The sequence below is a fragment of the Petromyzon marinus genome, chromosome 6 (genome assembly GCF_048934315.1).
Source record: "Petromyzon marinus isolate PM22_M1 ecotype Great Lakes invasive population chromosome 6, UKy_Petmar_22M1.pri1.0, whole genome shotgun sequence".
NCBI lineage: Eukaryota > Metazoa > Chordata > Hyperoartia > Petromyzontiformes > Petromyzontidae > Petromyzon > Petromyzon marinus.
Genome location: NC_133672.1, coordinates 14,219,657 through 14,238,728, shown reverse-complemented (window position 1 = coordinate 14,238,728; position 19,072 = coordinate 14,219,657). Strand labels below are relative to the sequence as shown.

The window sequence follows — 19,072 nt, the reverse complement described above, 5'->3', positions numbered from 1 at the left end:
CATTATTGAGCTCCCCCCCTAAAACAAGTGTATTTTTATAATTCTTGCATGGTGTACATCCAAAAATTGTGTACAGTCTGGAAAGTACTCACATGGCAAATTTCAAGTTTGTTGCATGCCGGGAAGTACGCTAAACATTTTGAACACACATATTCACAACTTTGCCTTTTATATATGAAGATAATTTCAATATAATATTCTGAACATATGCAGTTTTAGTTAGATGAATATTTTCAAGTGAATGTTATGCTAAATTTCAGCTTTCCAACGCTTCCTTTATAATACGTGTTTTCGCCTACATCATAGTTTGAGTTTGTTTAAAGCGATTTGAAGCATGTTTAATTTTCAAAATGGAAATGTTTTTTTTGGGGGGGGGGGGCAGAGCTTTGTGACGTCATATTTGAGGGGGGTCTGACTTTTTGTGACGCCGTGTGACGAGGGGGGGGGGGTCAAAAATTGTCCAAAATCGCGTGACGTCATTTATGGACGCCCCACCAAAAAAAACTTGCGATGGGAAGTGTAGGGGGGGGGGAAAAAAGAGCAGTCGAGAAAATACTTAAGAGTTGTGACAGTGCTGCACACTATAAAAACGAATATAATTCAGCGGACTGAAGACGACATTCAACGTTAGAATAAAACACAACCGAGACTTGACACAAGCACGAGGCAAACACCGAGGCTTACTTACCTCTTCCATCAAGACGATTGGCAGGAACGAGATGGCATAAGAAGGAAAGACTACAGGCTTAATGTATTTTGCAACCGAACTAAACGGTAACGAGTTACCTTGCAGTATTTCCTTGCTACGATTCATAGCATCAAAACAAAACACACACATTCGCTCGATGACAATGGGGGTGGAAAATTATTCGCGAGGCGATGCAACGCAGTGTGGGGGCCAGGGGATCGCATTGTTCCAGCCCTACACGTGACCCAAAGGCTCGATTGCATGTTGGGCAATCCTTGTCAACGCTTTGAGCGAAGGCGCTCAATAAATATAATTTAGATTCTGGGCCCTGAAGGAGCAGCGTTTTTAATTGTCGTGTAGAGGGCGCTGTCTGCTAATGCGCGGACATTCACTTTCTGTAATTTGACAAATGGGACGATCAGGCTATTACTGCTGCAATGGTCATTGAGTGTAATCAACTAGACTTTTCAGGTACAGTACTGTATATTACTCGGGTCCATTTAAAGATGTCGATGGCTCGCAACATCCTGCCTCCTGAATGTGGGGAAACTCCGAACCAGCCGAGAGGCACGTGTCCGGTACTTGTGTCGTCATCAAGTCTCGCCCATCACCTCCACGGAGGAACAATTTATTTTACCACCTTCACGTGGTCAAATTAATCCGGTAATCAAACTGGCAATCAGTAAACGATTTTAAAAAATATAGCAGCTCTTAATAAATGCACGCTCTACCACATACAACGGTGCATTGACAAAATATTGCTGTCATGCCCCTTGCAAGAACGTACACGCACGGAAGCTCACAACCACTTAAATACCGTATTACATTTTAATATTGCGTGCTGCCAATTCCATTTAGTTGAAGCAACATTACTTTGTATGGACCAAGGAAAAATGTAAAATGTAACTGGATTGGCCATACTCTTTGGTTCTATTCGGTAAAGTCACGTAGGTAAAAAATAAAACAAAAATCACGTTTTATTTTTTACCTACGTGACTTAACCGAATAGAACCAAAGAGTATGGATCCTTGCAGTCACGAAAGCTTCAAATCTAGAATGGATTGGCCAGTTGTGTACAAGCACAACTTTAAATATAACGGCATGTTCACAATGAAGTCAGACTTAAAGGCCCATCTCCTTTGCCCCTCTCCACTCCAAAGAATGGCAATTTCCCAAACATAATCCTACTTTATATCATTTTCCGTCATACGGCAAAGAATAAGCAGTTATTTTTTTTACCTTGCCTAAGGCACACGGTAGTCTCCATAACCAGTTACAATGCACGTTACGAAAGGCGTCTGATTTAGCAAAACACCCTCGCGCACACGGCTTGTGTAGATGCAACAACAAAAAAAACCCAAACACATAGGCAGGCAGTGCAGAGTTTTCAACAAGGGTTTTAATAATTGTGCACCAGATATATATAGCTAAGGGATCTGACATCTTGCATTGACCGCTTGCACGAACCTGATCATAACGACAGCTATAGTTTTTTAAAAAAAAGAAAGATCCCGAGTGTTGCCACAGTTGTAAAGACGCCCGGGATGTGCATGAGCGGAGGAGCTTCAGGGTCAGCCAGCCCCATTTTTCCTCGTACAAAACACCGGGGGGGGGGGGGGATTGCAGCAGTTCGTGAGTTCGTCTTCACAAACACAAGTATAAAACACTAACATAGTGGGGGTTTGCTCATACTTGCGACTTGAAGAAAACCGAGGAAATGTTCGCTTGTACGTCCTACTAAAAATTAACGTGTACGTTAATAAATATGAAGAAATTATACAAGAACTAAAATCAATGGGTAAGTATTCTCTTCTGCAATTGTTAATGTTGTTTTAGTGCACGTAAGATATTTATCAATAATGCTTGTAATAAACGCATATTTACTTTGCAGACTCAACCCTCTTGTGAGTTGCAAAACAGGGCTGCGAGTTTGACGATCCCGATGGGACAGCGTCCCCAGCTGAGAACCCTGGAGTGGGGCCCTCCCCCAATCCCTTCAGTCCATCCGTGCAGGGTACAACATCACGGCCGGCATTCACTGCACCGAGCCAAGGGTAACTGCGACTATACAGCAAACGGCGTGCGATCCACAGTGGCAAAGAGGAAAAAAAACTGGACGCACGACGCCTCTAAAAGCAAAGCTGTGAATCCCAGGGCCCAGTTTCGTTGATGGCGCCACGCTTAACACTGTGCTCGGCTCGACGTCCAGTTGAGTGACTGAAACCTAGGTTCAATGCCTCAGCCTTACATGCCTTCACAATGCTTTTGCAAAATAATGTTTTCACTTGTTTTGAAACCAACCATAAATTATAGCTTTTTTTTATACAGGACACTTTAAACATATCCGTCGGCTCTTATTTTACATAAAATAATTGATTTTAAATTGGATGTTACTGGGAAGCTTATATAAGTATACCAATCTGTGCATTCCAACCAGTGTGCCCGTTGCGGAAAGGTGCGGATCGGCAAAAAATAACATCCCCCCCACCCCCCCCCCCCCCCCGTGTACGTGTCGCTCTCACTCTTGCTCCACCACATGGCTCAAAAGCAAGCGTTTAATCACAACTCTGGCACATCTTCAAATCTCTACACAGCTCCGCCAGCCCGTGCACGACATCCCTGCATCGTAGCGCAGGCAAGCACATCGCCAGAGTTTGTGTCACCGCTCATGTTTCCAAGGTCAGGCCATGTGCTCCAGAGTTGTAGTTTTTTGCCTTCTAACTTGGAGAATCCTCAGAGGGCTTGGCGAGCCCGCCGAGCGTTCGCCTCTGCCGCCGCCTCCGCCGCCACCGCCACCACCTTGTCAGAGCTTGAGCTCGTTAGCGATCTTGGAGGCGATGTTTTTGAAGGCGATGGAGGTGCCCGAAATGCGCTTGAAGCGCACACCGTTGAGCGAGAGGCGCGGCAGCTTGCACACCTCCATCTCCCAGGTGACCGGCTCTTCGGCGCCCGATCGCGTCTCGCCATGTGCGCAGTACAGCAAGTAGGGCTCGCGCTGCTCGTAGTCACACGCGTTGTTGTCCAGCACCTTGCGGATCTCGCGCATCATCTCGCCCGGCTCCATGGAGCTCGTCGTCTTCATGCTCCACGTGAAGCGAAGCGAGCGCGGCTTGGAGTCGCGTGGCTCCTCGCGCACCTCCATTGTCGTGGTGGTTGTGGTGGTGCGGCTGTCAACAACAAGCACACGTGGACATCAAAAACGACTGCAACAACTACTACCCCACTTGCCTGGTGCTGCTTAAAGCGCATCTCCTTTGGTGGCCCTGAGCTTGAGGAAATGTCAACATTCCCTAGGGTGGTAGTTAGCATCTGCACAATACAACCGCTGTTGGGTACTCCATTTACCAACTCCAGAGGGCTCCGGCAAACCCTGACCAATGCATAAAGTGCTCGGACATATCACCAAATCACCCTAAATGTGCCAATCTCACCAGATCCTGGGACCCAAGCAGATCTAAGCCCAGTTAGCCTTTGGAGGGACAACCACCTGGTCTTCCCAGGCATTTTACGTGTGGGCTTGTGAGGTGTCCTGAAGATGGAAGAGTTGAGTGTTACCGCCTTCAAAAGTGTACGAGCTCTCTGGACACTTGGGATTTATTCCCAGATGCAAAATGCTCATGAGGGACCCTACATTTGGATGTCCCGCCTCGGTGAGCGATCTGTGGCCAAATTAAAATGGCATTGAACACAATTTCACCTGACTGGATTACCAAATGCAAATAATATTTAAAAACTGGACTGCAATGTAAAAAAAAATCATAAAAAAGTGTATTGGCCAAAATTGTCAAAAAGGTATTATTTTGTCTTTCCTCCCTATTTTCTCCTTTAACACCCTTTGTGTTGTGTATAGCATAGTACGGTACAATAAAATGTTTCTAAGCGACAATGGCAAAATACTGACCGTAATAATGCTCATTGTTAATATTACCAACATGTTTCAGTTTGAATAGACAATGCAAAAAACGCACTATATTCATCTTGGAATTGTAAATGAGATACTTAAAATAAAGTTATCGGAGTTGGCAGTAACCTTCAAGCAATGTGATCTGCATTTTAACCAACACAGCCTTGGGAGTATTGTTAAGTTCATGCACAAAGGCCCAATTGACGCAGGTGGCAGAGTGCCCAAACCACAGGTGGCATAGACGGGAGAGGGTTGGAGACAGCTGGGCGAGCATCGAGGCGCGCATATGCCTGCAAGGCCTGGACCAGTGCAACTCCAAAGCGCAATGAAGAGATGATGAGTTCCGAGGGCCCACAGGACCGCATGCTCATGCGTTCGAAGGTCAGTGCGTGCAATTGCTATCAAATCATCAAAGGACTGAATAAACACCCTCAAAAAATTACATAACATCGCACAAACACCAAATAACACAATACAAAAACTCACCACACACACACACACAGTCCCATCGGTATTATAAGTTACGGATTAAAAGTTGGGTTATTTCAGGTTTATATATTTACATTTGTGTTTGTAGAAAACAAAAAATGAAGACCAACGTCATTTATTTTACCAAGAGTATGGTGTGCACGTGTGAGTTTTTTTTCTTGCTCATGAATGAATGGGGCAAGGACGACATCAAGCATTCAATGGAAAAGAACCAAACGCATGGCGCAAGTCATCTTCGCCATCCCCTTTTCCCAGAAATTGAAAATCGGTGTCATGGGTGTCACTGCATGGAGGTCGCTGCCAACAGCAGTGCAGACTTCTGCTCAACGTGGAGACAGCTCGTGTGAGAGCGGGGGAGCCATGCTGTGCCCCCATCCGGGGTGCTCACCTCGGCCCTTCAAATCTGCCGATTCTTTCTGCCTCATTCAATGCCCTCGGCAAAAACAACGACAGATTTGCAATGCACAGTTACACCCTGCCTCTCCGGCACCCCTGGACAGGAAAATCCACGTGTAAATGGTACATGGTACAGACTGCATTGCTAAAGCAAACATACAATGCACAATGTACAATTCCCGAGAATGAGCTGTACACGAGGCTGGACAAATCGTTAGTTCACATTGCATTTTTACGATCCTGTCCATTTCGTAGCTCATATAACAAATGCAACCTTAGGCTAGCTCTTTTAATATTTAAATGTACTCCAAGTTCCCTCCCCTCCCACCAACAGTGTTCTGGTATAAAATGTAGGTGGTTCTCTTCTATGCAAGTTCATTAATTTGTTATAGTTGTGCAGACAGTTACAGCAGGTGGCAGCACTGGTCTTACTCAAAGAGTGATGCGCTTGCAGCTATCCAACAATGAAGCCACCATTATTCCTGAGATAATTTGTATTCATAATTCGTCCTCAAAGGCTTACATTACCCATCTATTTTTCTCATTTCCTTATCCTCTAATTTTTAAAGTTCACCTATGCTGGCATAGCAACTATAATGACTTGCCATGTGAATATAGTAACCTATTTTGGCTTATTTGGGGCAAAGAATGAGCTCATTCTCCAGGTAGAGAATTCCTCATTCCATTGAAACGAGGTTGCAGAAGATGAGTGTGCTAGGTAAACGATTGAACAATGGTGTGTTCAAGCAGATCTGTTATGCAACTTCTTTCGCCAGAACTTTAAGCGGCACGTACTCAAGCTGGTTGAGACGGGCCGCTTAATGTACGCGCGTATTTTTTAAGCACCCGTTTTTCAATAAATGCAGAAAGGCAGCTCCACAACAATCCTCTTAGTATTTGGCTATTCTCATAAAACGAATTGCTTCGTTGCTCAGACAAACAGATCTGATCGGATAAACTGTACTATCCTGCTTTTGTATTGTGTGGACCCAATTACAATCACCATTTCCATCGTGCCATCACTCCTTGATTTAGAATATTTTTGAAGATGCGCGAGACAAAACTGTGCTCCGAATAAAAATGCCATTTGGTACTGGATTACCTTTGCCTCGACTCTCTACGTCCTTGTATGATTAATCTCAAAGGCCAATAATCATCACTTTATTAAGTCAATGCTTTTGGTAATATTTGCAAGTATCACAAACCATGCTACTTAATAAGGATGAGTGAACATATGTGATCCATTGTAATGGAACACACGTACGCTTTTGATAAGTAGGTTACTGTTGTTATTTTAAGAATACATTTTTATTAGGTGTTATTTATCTTCTTTCATTTAAAGTTTGTGTAGATAAGGCATACCCACCCGACGATCTTCTGGTAGCCTTTATACTGTGGCCAAAGCTGCATTCTGAATTCAATTTAAAATACATCTACGGACACAACCCTCAATATAAAACAATACCTTCATGTAGCTGTTTAATGAAATCGGTTCACATTTACAAATTCTTTGCAGATGTGAAATATTTCAAACAGCAGTGCCTTCCCAGATTTATTTGGATCCATTTCTCTTTCACAAACCTCACAACAGATGCCGCCATATACACGATTCTAGACGTGGTCTATGGATGCAGCAAGACACAGCGCTGCCACTAACTGAATTACAAACGTTGGGGACACCTTAAGTGACTCACAGGGGGCAAACCATCCCCTCGAGTTACTGCACGTTGTCTCTACAGTACAGAGCAACATTACAAAGAAAAATACAAATTTCATACATTAATGACAGGAATATTAAAAAAATGTTTGAAATTTGGAATTCACTCCAAGGTATCATTTTTTTTGCCCATATTCATTTGTATAAGTGGATGTGAAATTATAGAAAATATCTATCTTCGCTTTGTTCTAACGCTTCTTTGGTTCTTTCGGTAAAGTCACGTAGAATGAGAATAAAATAATAAAATAACACACTAAAATTCTCACGACGTTTCGGCCACAACGCAAGCGGCCGTCTTCAGGTGAAAGGTACAGAACTATCGGGACGACAGAAGCTCTGTCGGCCGCTTGCGTTGTGGCCAAAACGTCGTGAGAATTTTAGTGTTATTTTATTATTTTATGCTCATTCTACGTGACTTTACCGAAAGAACCAAAGAAGATGAATCCTTGCAGTCACGAAAGCTTCAAATCGAAATTTGTTCTAACTCTTATTCGAACAAGGAAAGGAGGTGGAGGACGCTTAATGTTCGGAGTGCACTGAAGGGTCCACGTCTTTTGGATAAGCAGGTAAAAACTCAGAAACGAGGAAAGTGTCATGTGCAAGTGGACCTGGGTCACCAACATGACAAAGGCGAAAAGATTAAACAAAGGAATACCAATTCAGAGTGCCCTCCACCCACCCTCACCCCGCCGCCTTGGTACTTTAAAGTTAAGGTGTCTGTGCCAGGCCGCTTCAATGTTGCATATTTGCTCATGGTCCCATGAGGTTATTTATTCTTATGAAACTAAGTGCTCATTTCTACCACGGTTACGCCTACTTCTTCGACCCTTACAGATGCCGATTCAATACCGGAAAGTTGTGCAACAGCCACGTGGTCTGTCCCACCAACGAGTTTTGCCAGGTACTCTTAGATGGATACTGAAGCCTCCTGAGGCATTTTTGTAGAGCGGTGTTATCCACCGTTGAAAATACTGTGGGCCCTAGGTTCATCCCCCCTCCTTGGCGGCTAGCTCTGGGTACCACTGAACTCATTATACGAACAAACACATGCAACTGCAAACATATGCAGGCCCTCCCCTTTATACCTTCCTCTCTAGTCCGCTATACTTCCCACTTTGTTTGGTTTTAATAGGTGAAACTTGGGGTCTGTGGTCCGCATGTGTAAATTTTTGATTGAAATGTAAAATTTAAATTTTATTGAATATTTTTGAGTAAATTTTGATTACATTTTTGAGGCGTTATTCTTTTTTCTACTCTCAAGTACGAGGGGGGGGGGGTAAGAAAGTCAAGGTGTCAGTTTGCACTGGCAATTCACTTGCATTCGTCCCCAACATTCCTAATTCAGTAAATAAAATATTATCGATGACCAATACATCTTCTCTTGTGCACGGACCATGTCTTGCATTATGTATTTGCTTTTCTATTTTTGTATAAGGAGAGTTTCTGGGCACTTTACACACCAACCAATGATCACAGAGGCATTCCCTTTCATTTATTCAAAACAATGACAGCTTGAAAAGCAAACAAGCACAATGTTTGCACAACCCAAAGCCCTTCCCCAGCAGAGCTGCAGGCCGAAGACGAGGCATAACACGAACAAAGGATAAAGGAACACATATCCCACATGAAAGACACGAGACATTTCACTTGGTACAATGTTAGTAGGGTTAATTGGTCTCCACGCCACCAGAGAGCTTGCAGCCTCAGATCGTTAGCACATGCACACCCACCCCGGTTGAGACGGTCAGTGAAATTTGTATATGTTCGTGCAAGGCACAATTAATCCGAGTCCACCACCAGTCCACTGCAGAGTTAGGCTTACAGATAAGCCTGGAAGCAGAAGGGATTCCCACCGAGAGGCTGTTGGGAGTGGGAGGGCTGGGGCAGTGGGGAGGGTAAAGCAGTTATGGGGAGGGTCGTTGAACACAGCACTCGCTCCTACCTTCTGCTGAATCTGAAAGAGAGATTTCTAAAACAAAATGAAGGGGGAAACATAAGATCACAGTCACAGAAAATAAACAGAAACAAAGGTATTATTTTTATTAGGCGACAAAGCAGTGTATATTTAACAAGTACTAGCACTCACAAACAACCTTACATTGATCAATTATAACTTTTACCTTCGCAGAAAATTCACAATGTAACGTGAATTAAAATATATACTGAAAATGATTGCATTGATACTCTACAACTGCATTGGAAGAGTAAGTTAAGGTGAAGTCAGTATTTGTGGCTATGTGCGAGTCAACCTGGGCTCCCAAGTCAACGCGGTTTAAATTGATTACTTTGCGTAGTGTGACAATGTTGATACGAGGGAGACCGACTCTGGCCCTGGTGCTACCTTGAGTTTCTGCTTTAATAAATGTTCACGAGCTAATCTAAAGACTACACTTGAAAGGATACATGTATGCTGTCAGCTGTGCAAAACAGCAAGTTTACATATCAACTATTCAGTGTCCCATTTCATATGAATTTGAATCTTAATCCTTTGGTCTTCTTAAACAGACTTGAAATATAAATTTGGTTGCATTTAAAAAAAACAGTAATGGCTCGCTATTAGAGTAAGGGTGGACACTGGCCAGTATTTTCCTTTATTAACAAAAAAAAAGAACACCTAATGGGAAACGCATCATCCACTACCACGTGTGGTACACGGGACAGGCAGAATCTAACTTCTATGAAGAGTAACTAGCTGTCCAATCGGTCATTTGCCGAGAGCCAATCAAGATGGAAACTGGCCACACATTGACACAACATGCAAATATTGGACCCATGAAGCCCAACAAACATTTATTTCTTAACGTACACTACACCTCGTAGCCAAAAGCCACAACATGTCAATCACTGCTAAGCGTGTCCCACAAGTGTCGCAGAACATTGTACATGCTTTGTACGGGCAATACCCAATGGAGGATTTATGCAGCTGAAACTCTCAACTCTGGGAGTATAAATTTACATTGGATGTCATTCACTCCAGAATCCCAAACACTGTAAAGACATTGAAAATAGCTGCATCAAATACAACAATACAAGTTTATCAGAGTAAAAATACATTATACTTAACCGATTAACATGTTGAAGTCCACAATTTGAGACTTCACCTGAGTCTGCATGTAATAATTCCACTGAATGTCAGACCACTTTTACCTTTAAAAAAAGGGGCTATTAACTGCCCTAAAAACGCGTGCCGATACTCGCCATTTACCTGCGACTGAACTTGGAGGTGAGCTTGCTGAAGATGTTGCCCGTGGCACCCCGCTGACGTGCCTGCGCCGTGTCATGCGAAAGCGTGGGCGAGCCCGGTGGCCCGTTGTACGTGGCGTTCTTGCGCTCGCGCAGCTGCCCGCCATGGAAGGTGCTGCGGCTCGAGCTGCCACGCGGGAAGCGGGTACGGTCCGGCGTGGCACCCGTGGGCCCCGGCGCAGACACTCCGATGTTGTGCGCCGACGGGGAGGCTACGGGCACACGCTGGCCGGATGACGAGCTGCTCTCCCCGCAGGCATAAAAGGGGCAACGGGGCACAGGTGAGGGGCGATGCTGTGGCAGCAAGGACACAAAAATGTAAGGCGGTGAGAAAATGGCTTTCCCCTGCCCACCTATCCGAGGTGAAGCCTTGCTCTTAATCTGCTGCAAAGGCGGCGTTTGTTTAAGGTGAACGTTTAAGGTGAACGACAAGTGCGGGTGTCTTGCTAAAAGCTTAAAAAGCTCAGTCAACATGTAGCGATTTCTTAAAGAGTGATGACAGCTAATATTGCCCAGGCTATTTCTCTGTTAACACTATGTGTAACAATGTGCTGCCATTTCTATCGATAACCGCAGTGTTATTGGCAACAGGTCAATCGAAGATAGCTGTGACCTATCTTACTGAGCACCAATATCTGGGCCATGCTTTTCTGTGAACAAGTGACATCACAGGAAGGTACTTAATGGCACTATGTTGTGACCAGATGATTCTCTAAAATGGCTAAGGTATATCAGATTTCGTCACCTATTTTGAATAAACAACAGGTCCCATCTCACTCTTAAAAAAATCGCCAAGTATTTGACTAGTTTTAACCCTACAGGCTTCTATAGTACTGGATAAGCTGCAGCATGAACCCCATCTGTGGGCTCAACTCAGGTGGCAATGGAATAAAGATTTTTCTTTGCATTTAAACTTTTGGTCGCAGAGCATGAACCATCACTTTTGTTTTCTCCTGTTTTGGATACCATAAAACTAAACAAATGCCATAAAACCTTAATTCAGCAGGAAAAATATCACAGAAGGAAATAAATGATTTAGGTGGAAGCTGATAACATTATCAGCAAACCACGAAGAAGAATCATGGTCAGGCAATGATAGATTGTTCTGTCCCATTGCCATTTCCGTTACACCCAGAACAGATAGTGCTTTTATACAGGTTACGCCGATTCCTGGAAGAGACGTCGCTACATTTTCATTATCTGCCATGCCAAATACGTCGACAGAAGCACCGATAACTTAAAACAGAACTTACCGCAACCAATTGGTGGTCTGCTACCACCACAAAGATAACGTTTACATTCCAAAGAAAAAATGTTTCTTTTACATTTTTTTGTAGAAAACTATAAAAATACATTTTACGCAAGTTACACTCGCCTCGGCCAATTTCGTAAACAACTTCAGAATATTTTATCGTATTAAATGCAATTGTACTGCTACATTAACACATTTTTTCCATGTTGTTCTTGTGCAAATGGTGTATTAGCAGTATGAGATGAGACTTGCCTGAATGGGTAGAAAACTGAGTAATTGTCAATCGCAGATTTAAAAAATGCAATTGACTATTTGCTTCAGTATCTACTTTGGTTTTGCCACAATCTGCACATTATCACAATTGACAAATCATAAGTTTAACAACCTCTCAGGACGGCTGGCAAATGGTGTCTGCTTTTGCCACATTCTATGCGTTGCCTAGAGAGACAAAGCATCGACTGTGGTGTGGCACAATAGCACCGAGTCATCAGAGCACATCTAAAAGCACGCAAAAGGGTGCTCTCAGCATGACTAATGCTCTATTCAGCAGGGTGATGTTTGACATGAGGAGAGGGCACTGTAATCAATGGCAATGCAGAGGTAGATTCTTCTGTGGCACCACAAAATGTATTGGTTTGGTCAGGCCATAGTGTTTATTGGAATCTATAAAAATCTAGCCATGCTCTTTTTCATTTTGCCACCAGCCAAAGTTGTTGGGCACTTGTGAGTTACTTTTGTCAACTTGCGAGAATTTAAAATGGGTAGCCTTGGATACTTGATCAATTTAATTCCAACAGAAGACAAACTTCAATTGAATGCAATGAAAGAACAAAACACATCAACGACAGATTCTGTTTAACAAGCAGAACAATTTTTTTTTAAAAATAGCATTGCCAAGAAAAAATGCAATTGTGCACAAGCATCAATCTGACCTCTTCCACATGCCAACAGCAAGCAACTATGTGTTCAAACAACACTAAGACCGCAAGCCACATGACAACATCCATCAAAGGGGCAAACAATATTAAAGCTAAACAACTGTAAGACAAGCGAGTGTGTTATAAGAGGGTCTCGGCAGCGCTGTGTATACTAAGCCGCAGGTTGGAGGTTCGCACAGGATGCTGGAAAACCACCCGGTCACGCTTACGTTGGCCTCAGGGACTCTGTTGATTTATCGGAAGTCAGTGAGAGTCTGGCTGGAAAGCCGGATGCTGACATCGACTTGTGGTGCCTGGCATAGCCCGGTGCAGCCGACAGAGGTGGGATGGCACCGGGGCTGGGGGCACGGGCACTAGCCAAAAACAGTGGTGGCATTTCTGTCAAACTGCAATGCATTTCCATGCATGAGATGGCGAAAATAGGGTTTTGGAATACATTTGAGTAAAATGGGGAAGGCGAGGTGTCGAGAGGAAAAATATAGGCAAGTAGGAGGGATTTTTTAAAATCACATAAAAAAGTGAGACACGTGCACACAAAACACCACACACAAAACAAGGGAACAAGGACCAAAAGAAAGGCACCCATTAGATTGTCACCAACGTGAGTCAAGCACACAACAGCTGACACATGTTCCAAGGGCACAACAAACCTGCTGTCTTGGAAACATGAACACTGCACAAAGCAATCTCAACGTTTCAATTTACACAAATGGCTTGGATTGACAATGCCGAGGCCGTGCACCCAAGTTTACGTGAAAACAATGCCGCACGTAAACAAATACCTTATATGCTATGTCCCAATTATGTATTCAATTCAAGAGAGCAAAATTCATTCAGAGCATATTTTCTAAAAGGTAACTTGGCTGAAGTATACACCCTGGAAACACTTGGGTGAGGGAACATTGAGGTTGAATGCCACAGCTGGAAGTGTACCGTAGTGTGCGTGACGCCTATACCTGTTTTCCTTGCCGTTATGCACACTGGTCTGCCGCTCCCCGCTTGCCTTCTCCCCGTACACGTATGTGTTTCGGCGTGACATGCCGGCCGGCAGCGCGCTGTTCTGTATTTGCCAGGGGACATGAAAAGAAACACTTTCATTCCATTCATTCCCGTGCAGGATGTGACAATTGGGATGTCACTCCAAGCTCACAGTGTAGCCATAAGTGAGGTCCATGCAATCCAAAAACCCAATTTTTCCCCGAGGGCTCATAAAGAGCAGCTTGTAACACCATGAAAATTTCACCTTTTAAAATGCATTCAGGGGTTTAGATATCAGAACAAGCTGTGGCAGTAAAAATAAAACCCAGAGGGAAGAAAAAAAAACTCACCGGGGGCTGGGTGTTGCCTCCTTTTTTGCGGTTAGGGATTTCGGCCTTGTTGGGATTGGCGGCTGATCCGACGACAGGGCTTGCCGGCACATCTGCCTTATTCGCACTGCTGCCTGATTTTCTAGTCAAATCTTCCCGGGCAGCATCGCCATCTGGGTCAATGGTGGGCAACGCCCCGGCACCGGCCCCCGCCCGCTTGTTGTACGACGCCGACGGTGGGATCTGTGGTCCCACTGCAAGAGTGGAGAACGGGCGCCAGAGGACAGGTTAGATGGGCAAGGAGGGGAAGAACCATGGCATTGCCTTCACTGAGTGGACAGGGGGCATTTGCCTAGCAGTCACAGGCATACATTTAGGCTGGAAAGTTAATGACAGCGAGGCATAGTGCTTAGGCTCACCATGGTCACTGTAACGCCGCTGTTGCTTCTGGTTGGCAGAGACGCTGCGTTGCACCTTGCCGTGAGACGGCGATGGCACCGAGCTGTTGTTGAGGTCACTGCTGGGCCGCAGGGGCTTGGCCAGCGACAGGTTACTTCCGGAACACGAGTCACTCCCCTCCAGCTGAAATGGAAAAGCCAAGAAGTTAGTCAAGCAAAATGTAGGCAAATTGCCAATTAAGCTTCCATCGTTTTATACATGCATCTTGGCTTTGTGTTTTATAACTTATAAAATTTTTTGTAAAACAATTGCTTAAATCCAAAAAGTAGATGTCTCAACACTTCAGCTCTTAATGTGAAATTACACAGCTGTAAAATGTTGAACCAGTCACAATCACAGCTGCCAGCATACGGCACCTCAGAGGGCTTGCGGCCAAGGAGCAGGTACGTGGCCAGGATCTCGTCATACTTCATGTTCGTAAGCGAGTCCCGGATCTCGTCGCGCGAGTATCCCATCTCAACCATCGTCTCTGCATACAACATGGCACCGTCAAAACATTAATTAACTTTCACATTCTCCAAACTAAAAGGATTTTATTTTTATGATGAAGTGCTGCAACGTCTCGCATTGCATCATACCGATCGATAGCAATATATTCCAGGCACATTTATACTTGCAGTTCTTACCAAGTCATCACATTATCACAAGGATATTATCACAGGTCGCAATTCATCAGTGAAGTGAAAAGAATTTGGCTTTGTTACGATACTATGTTGTGCAAAAACTTTGTATTTACATTGCCATGTTTTTGCTCTGTAGTCATTCTTTGATATTAAACAGCTCCCAATGCAGGGCCCTCAGTGATGGACGTGTCTTGGCTAGGTGTGACCACCCCCCCTCCCCACCCAACCGTGTGAGGCATTACCTATCCTCTTGGTGTCGTTGATGTCTAGTGTGGGCTCCACGTATGGCTTGAGCTCATCCTCCTCGTGGCCGACGTTCATCCACCGGTCTTTCATGATTTGCTGTTGCCAACGAGACAAACGAAACGTGAATTGACTTCGTGTTAGCGACAATGGGGCAAGTCGTAAATATGCACAGGCAAAAATTAACACCACCTATAGTACAGCAGGGGCTTGTGTTGAGGCATAGCACCATATCACAAAACACAATTGCCAAACAGCTTGCTCATGCTGAAAGACTGACTCACACTAAACAGAAACCCACTCCTTCCTATGAAATGCTCTTTTTTTACACAATTATGCCACCCCATTAAAGTGCAGGAGAAAAAAAACCAAGGGTCTGCCATTGCCACACAGGCAAGAAGTTTCATTTTCTGTAGGGAAATGTATTGGCCAATCCAGTGCAAAGCGAAGCAGCTTTCGCAGTATTGCAATGCAATAGTTCTGCCAAACATTTCTGTAATTGTACTGCAATTACTAAATGAAAGTTATTGCAACTTTAGCTGCTGGTGGTTATGGACTCCCTCACGAGTTACAATATCAAAACAAATATGCAGCAGTTAATCACTGCAAATGGGGATCATTATCATCCCAGGGTCAGCACGTGTCCGCTGGAGGCACCATCACACTATGAGCTCGACTCATCAATTCCTGGCACTGGACCAATCGGCTGGCACTCAAAGCGAGGATGTACCACAGCCGGTCCAATAACGCCCTTCAAACCACACCCACTCAACGCCAATTGGCCAGATCGCCCTTGATCTGCCGGTGCAAGCCCAGCGACAGGCCCCACCCACTACAAACACAAAGCACATGGGCACACACACAGGCAAGGCAGTCATCACTCCCTCCCACAAGTAGCCACAACATGCGATAATGCTATCGCTTAGGCCAGTGGAACCTTTTGCCCCTTGCTTGTTTTACTATAAAGATCGGACCCATGTGGGAGCACCGCCAATATTTATTATTAAGTTCGAGTCTGCATGTTTACGCCACAGCAAAGTGCTGTACTACTGCTGTGCTTTTATTTACGTTTTCTGAGCAACAAGTAAACATAAGCAGGAATATGCAAAGAAAGAATCACACAAGCTCCAGCAAAACCAAACACCCAACCGCTGCTAGCTGAAGGAAAATCAGAAGTACATTCCCTTCCACGCTCAAATAGAAAACTCTAAATCATACATTTCAAAACAGCTGACAGTGCATAATGAATGCACTGTTGACATCACGACTGTTGATGTCACATACTGTTTGAGCACCCAGGATTACATTTTCCAAGGAAGACACCAGTCTAGTCACATTGTCTTATTAATGCTCATGATAACAGATGAGCTAAAAAACTGTACACATTTACAATAAAACCCATTAATGTTAACACATTCCTAAATCAAACCATGATGGATACAAATACAATAAGGATACAAATACGAATTAAACACGTGAAAATTGTAAAGAATTACATTTTCACATTGTTATATACAGACAAAAAACAGAACACATATAATAAACAAACTAAAGAGACAAATGGTGGATTTAATGACATCAACAGCTTCATCCAAATCTTGGCTGTTTTATGAATGCCAACCCTGCCTCTCTTTTGAGGATGGTGTCTCAGTTTCCTGGGTTATTCCGGTGACACAACTACGAGCTTGCAATTGAACATGAGAAGGCACACTGCTGAGAAGTGACAGGAGAAAGCACCCACCTCCAATCGCCAGCGGCAATTTTTCTATTTCCCATTAAAAACTGTGAATCGCACCTTGTGCACACCTACGAGGCTACTACCAAGGTGGGAGTTAAACAACATGCTTCCACCTCCTGCATGCCCGAATTAAACTACACAAACAGTGGACACGGTTGAAGAATTTGGCATCTGCCTTACACAAACACAGTACAACAAGTAGCATCATTTAGTTCAGTTGTCAATGCAGTGGGACTTGTACACCGCATATTTTTACACAATTTGCCATTAGGCTTGAACGCTAAAATTTAGATATAACCTTCAAGTCAAAATGTTTGTATCAAAATTGACAACTCTGCACAGCTATCATTATAAAAGCAGAACTAAAAGGTGAAATGGGACAATACTTAGAAAGGTATCAACCTAGAAACCAATGTGATTAATGGAAAAAAAAACACTTTGAATTGCAAGGGATTAAAAAATATATATAAAATACTCAATGTGGGCTCAACTTGAATGACAACAGTGACATTTAACTGTAATTGTAGGTGGATGGGAGCGATCGTTTGGCTGTGAAGCAACCTCACATTGGCCCACTTATGGCAATCGGTGACAAAGCTGTGTTCATTAACACCTGCCAGTGAACACGCTGCATCACAGCCTATGGTTTTCAATATTGCGGAGCTGCTACTTCACTTGTAATGCATCATTACGTGGTGAAATATGAACGATAAATTTAACCCTTGACTAACATTTTGTATCCTTTATTAAAGTTATCTTTGCTTAAAGGAAACCACAGAGGACACCTATTATTGCTGAGGTAGGGGTTCCTACCTGCCTCGTACCTTACTGTAAACAGTATGAAATTTCATGGCAAAACGTAACAACAGAATTTAAATTATGTACAGTACTCTCGATTATCCGCGCCAATGACGGCCGCGGATAATAAAAAATGGCGGATAATCCAAAAATATTAATTTTCCGCGGATCTCTGCCAAAAACCACTAATATAGGTATAAATTATGTTTAAATTAAGAAAATCGAGCTTGTTTGTGAACAAAAATATAATTTGTATTAAATAATGTATTGACCTTGTTCTATTACAAAAGTCCATACAAAAGTGATTTTGATTTAGAACGAATACTAACGATCGACCGATCAATGTGTGTGCTCAGTAATAACACTTTCCTTCTGCCGCGCAGACGACTCCGCCCACTAAGCGGATAGCAGAGCCACACCAATCAAAATCAAATTCCACCCACTGTCAAAGAAATGCAACTACTGTACTGTACTGACGTTCACGTGGATTTCGGATTAACCGGAGCACATATTTGTTCGGTTTAAGCACATGACTTGTAATAAACATTTCCAAGAACAACAATGTATCACTTTTTAGATGATTCATTTGGGCTTAAGAAAAAATCCATGAGTTGTTACTTTCCGTGAAAATCTCAGGTGCGCGGTTAATCCGCAAATCGGATAGACCGCATGCGGATAATTCAATAGTCGACTGTATCACTGTGATTGCATAGAGCTGAATGCTTCATTGCTCAATGTGAGAAGTTATTTTAGGATATCAAAAGCAGCATAGAATATATGTCCAAAATAGCTGAACCTAAAAACAGAAGCCACACTCAACACTCGGTCCTCCATGTACTTTATGAACTACAGTTTCCTATAAGAGCACTTTTGTATTTGTTGAAAGCCACAAGATCACAACTGGTTGTATGCAGATTGGCTGCAAAAGCCCTCCACTGAGCCCCACCGTAAAGCTTGAGTGCTGCACACTGTGGTAGAACAACCTTTATTTACAACTGGATGAAAGCTTACAGGAGACAAAATGTCTCCTTGTGCAAGGAAGACCTGGGAAATACAGCACATAATATACAAAAATAAATGTAGACAATTGGCTAAACGATATTGTACATTTGTACAAGGCAATAACACATGCTAAAAAAAATATAATTGTATTTGTTAAATTTTGATTTAAAGCTTTCGTGACTGCAGGGATTCATATTCTTGGTTCTTTCGGTAAAGTCACGTAGAAAGGAAACAATATTATTTTATTGTTTCCCTTCTACGTGACTTTACCGAAA

General features: G+C 43.4%; 1 protein-coding gene across 12 annotated transcripts in view; it reads right to left on the bottom strand.

The window, feature by feature from the left end:
* Nucleotides 1–2,067: 2,067 nt before the first annotated feature.
* Nucleotides 2,068–19,072, bottom strand: part of LOC116939440 (MAP/microtubule affinity-regulating kinase 3-like) — a 46,634-nt gene continuing 29,629 nt past the window's right edge. For 2 of the 12 annotated variants that reach the window (XM_032947781.2, XM_032947782.2), the window contains exons 10-18: nucleotides 15,259–15,358; nucleotides 14,750–14,862; nucleotides 14,354–14,516; nucleotides 13,956–14,188; nucleotides 13,584–13,687; nucleotides 12,837–13,013; nucleotides 10,400–10,678; nucleotides 5,470–5,514; nucleotides 2,068–3,855 (exon numbers count right to left, since the gene is read on the bottom strand). In XM_032947781.2, coding sequence (XP_032803672.1) covers nucleotides 3,492–3,855; nucleotides 5,470–5,514; nucleotides 10,400–10,678; nucleotides 12,837–13,013; nucleotides 13,584–13,687; nucleotides 13,956–14,188; nucleotides 14,354–14,516; nucleotides 14,750–14,862; nucleotides 15,259–15,358 — 1,578 coding nt within the window. In that variant the 3' untranslated portion in view covers nucleotides 2,068–3,491. Of the gene's footprint in view, nucleotides 3,856–5,469; nucleotides 5,515–9,136; nucleotides 9,164–10,399; nucleotides 10,679–12,836; nucleotides 13,014–13,583; nucleotides 13,688–13,955; nucleotides 14,189–14,353; nucleotides 14,517–14,749; nucleotides 14,863–15,258; nucleotides 15,359–19,072 lie in introns of all 12 variants that reach the window. The other 10 variants (XM_032947785.2, XM_032947793.2, XM_032947786.2 and 7 more) reach the window with 6 other exon arrangements.